This window comes from Diachasma alloeum, unplaced genomic scaffold (assembly GCF_001412515.2).
Source record: "Diachasma alloeum isolate Michigan unplaced genomic scaffold, Dall2.0 Dall_scaffold_00598, whole genome shotgun sequence".
NCBI lineage: Eukaryota > Metazoa > Arthropoda > Insecta > Hymenoptera > Braconidae > Diachasma > Diachasma alloeum.
This window is the reverse complement of record NW_021680730.1, coordinates 22128-25308: the sequence shown is the minus strand read 5'-3', so window position 1 is coordinate 25308 and position 3181 is coordinate 22128. Positions and strand designations below refer to the sequence as shown.

General features: G+C 49.6%; 1 protein-coding gene across 1 annotated transcript; it reads right to left on the bottom strand.

Annotated features, from left to right (window-relative positions):
* Positions 1-1075: 1075 nt before the first annotated feature.
* LOC107043551 lies at positions 1076-2690 on the bottom strand. The gene is made up of 3 exons (XM_015265096.1): positions 2397-2690; positions 1616-2299; positions 1076-1435 (listed from the first exon to the last, which is right to left on the bottom strand). Exons 1-3 carry the CDS (start codon positions 2688-2690, stop codon positions 1076-1078), a joined length of 1338 nt encoding a protein of 445 aa, XP_015120582.1.
* Positions 2691-3181: the final 491 nt, after the last annotated feature.

The window sequence follows — 3181 nt, the reverse complement described above, 5'->3', positions numbered from 1 at the left end:
CGCACCATTATCGAACAATCGGCGATGCCCATCCCCCCAAGTGCCCATCTCACCCTCAATTTGTCTTTATAAGAATGCGCAAAACTGATTCCCCAGTTAACAGGATTTAACTAATATTGAACTAAGTCTATGTCCCAAAATATGATAATTTGATAATTTCGCGAAAGAATGATGATGCTAGACGGACGGGTAGAACTACTGTTTTCTTAGTTTTACAAAGGATCACAAATTTTATGTTAATGTTCTTTCACTACCGAGTAGATCACTTAATAACTTTTGAGTCCAACCAGTGTATTCGCTGCCGGATCAGTTTTTAGCGGAATTTGCGAGCGATGGGCGAAATTTAAATGGATTCTGACGGGAGCGGGAGATGGTCCACAAATTATCACACGTCACAATATTATTAAACAGTTCGCAGAACTTAAAATGCAGAGCAATTGTACGCGGAACTCAATACAAATAACAGAGCAATTCGGGGAAAGTTAAGTACACTGTACGATGGCGAAATGCAAATGAGGCCGATTAAAGGACCGCAAGGTGGCAGGTGTCGATCATCGAGGGTCCAAACGTGCCCCAATTTGAATGGGGGCGTTCACTGGACACCTGTCCATTAAGTGGCGCCTCAGGTATCAGAGGTGAGAGGCCACTGGTCATCTTAGGCTATTGCGCAGGTCAGTTAAGCGTAGCCATGCAAGCATGCGAGCGGGACTAGTGTGCGTGAGCGTGCGTGTCTGTGAGGAAAAAAAATTCGGTGAAAAACCGAACATTCAGCCCCGCCGTCAGCAGGCGCTGACACCTCTTTGCGCAGGTCTGTAACAAAAAAAAGAGATGAATCGTGCTCAGGACAATAATTTCTCGAAGAGCGACTTCACCACTGGAGTTCATCTGCGATGGTCAAGGTGCGAGTACACCCAAGATCGTTGGAGGCGTAAATTCCGCAGAGCTCAGCAGACCCGCTTCCACTCAGCGGCCAGGTTCGAAGACGAAGGTCGGAAATCTTCGCCTAGGTCTGGTCGAGAATGAAGTTGAAGACGACTCCAGTTGTAGAAATGAGCGAACGCAGGACGGGAAGGTCTTAAACATCATTGGTCGAGACGGGCAGTAGAGCCAGTTTGGAGATGGGCCTCTGAAGCGTAGAGCTGGACGTCTTGATGGTGACCACCCTGGTGAGTCCATCTCTACCAGGGTGGAGAGCGATGACTCGAGCGAGAAGCCACTTCGTTGGTGGAAACCTCTCGTCGGTGAGAAGGACTAGAGAACCGACCTTCACATTGTACGTTGGGTGGTGCCAGTTGGAGATGGACTGGAGATGTTGCAGATAGCTCGTGGACCACCATTTCCAAAAGCCCTGAACCTTCTGCTGAATGAGCTGCCAACGAGACAGACGAGCGATGTTCAAGTCGTTCAGCGGAGGCTCAGGCAATGCTGTCAACGCCTAACCAATCAGGAAATGTCCTGGAGTGAGCGCACTGACGTCGTCAGGATCTTTGGAAAGAGGTTCAAGTGGTCTCGAGTTGAGCACAGCTTCGATTTGCGCGAGTAAAGTGGTGAGTTCCTCAAATGTGAGCAGAGTATCGCCGATCGTCCGCTTGAGATGGAACTTCACCGACTTTACCGCGGCTTCCCATTTACCTCCGAAGTATGGAGCACTTGGAGGGTTAAAAGACCACTTGGTTCCATCGTCGAGCAAGAGACGAGCGAGCTGATCAGATTCCTGAGAGGCTATTGAGAAGAGCTTTCTTAATTCTTTGTCGGCTCTCAGGAAATTCGTCCCGCAATCCGAGAACAAGTTCCTGCAGAGACCCCGACGAGCAACGAAGCGACGATATGCTGAGATGAATCCTTCAGCTGAATAGTCTGAGACGACCTCGAGATGAACTACGGACGTGGTCATGCAGACGAATATCGCAAGCCATCCCTTGTACGACTTATGACCACGCCCCTTCCACGAGCGGAGCGACACCAGTCCAGCGTAGTCAACCGCAGTGTTGAGGAACGCTCGGCCACGGCTGAGACGAGCAACTGGGAGCTGGCCTATGAGCTGTTGAGCTCTGATCCCTCGCTGTCTAGCGCATGGAACGCACTTCAGGATGAATGATCTTACCGGGGCTTTTCCACCGAGGATCCAGTAAGACCTTCTAAGTTGACCAAGAGTGAGCTGTGTTCCTCCATGAAGAGTCCTGAGATGGGCATCTCGAATGATGAGGTGAGAATCCCGAGGTATGATGATCTGATGCTTATTTTCGCAGTCGAGCTGAGCAAATTTCAACACGTAGAACTCCCCGGTGATCCAGAAACGCTGTCAATCGAGTGAGTGGGTGAGTTGAGCTAAGATGTTGTCTTCTGGACAAGGTCGTAAGCTCAGCTGAGAAGTGCGCAGACTAAGTGAGCTTGACCCAGAGCAGTCGGGCTTGCTCGATGTCACCAGGGTTCAGAGCTGTTGCTAACGATGATCCAGGAATTCTTCTGAGACGAGCAATGACGCGTTGACAGATGGCCTTAATCCGAAGCAGTTTGCTGAGTGAAGAATAGCGATGAACTAAATCCCAGATCTCTGGGCGCTGGACCTTCACACTGAGAATGACACCAGGTTTCTCTTCAAGATCTGCTGATGCCACTGAAGCGAGCTCTAGAGATGGCCAAGACGATGAGCTTTTCATGAGCCATGGTGGTCCGTGCCACCAGTTCATGTGAAGAGAGTTGAGCTGTGGTTAGCCCACGAGATGCGCAATCAGCTGGGTTTTCCTTGCCAGGAACAAGTTTCCATTGAGCTTGCGAGATCTCTTGTATGAGCTGGACACGATTTCTTACGAATTCCTTCCATCTGGACGGGTGTGAGTTGATCCACGTAAGCGTAACTGATGAGTCAGTCCACAAGAACGTCGGAGCGTTTGAGAGATTGAGCTCGTCTTTGACGTACCTTACGAGTTTGGCAAGAATAACCGCCGCTGTGAGCTCTAGCCTTGGGATTGTCAGCCGTTTGAGAGGAGCTACTTTCGTTTTCGCGCAGACCAAAGAAATCCGAGGCTCTTCATCTCCATTAAAGACTTTTAGATAGACTACGGCTGATATTGCGAGAGTAGAAGCATCTGAGAATCCGTGAATTTCAATCGACGAATTCTAGAGCAGGCCTAACCATCTTGGAACAGATAACTTCGAGAGCGGAGTGAGATCATTCCGA

Excerpts from the sequence above, each read along its gene's own strand:
- LOC107043551 (XM_015265096.1), bottom strand. The coding sequence starts at position 2,690 with ATGAACTGGTGGCACGGACCACCATGGCTCATGAAAAGCTCATCGTCT. Across the intron at positions 2,300-2,396 it reads AGCAAGCCCGACTGCTCTGG|CGTTTCTGGATCACCGGGGA; the intron begins GTCAAGCTCACT and ends CTCGATTGACAG. Across the intron at positions 1,436-1,615 it reads GAGGTAAATGGGAAGCCGCG|GCGTTGACAGCATTGCCTGA; the intron begins GTAAAGTCGGTG and ends CTGATTGGTTAG.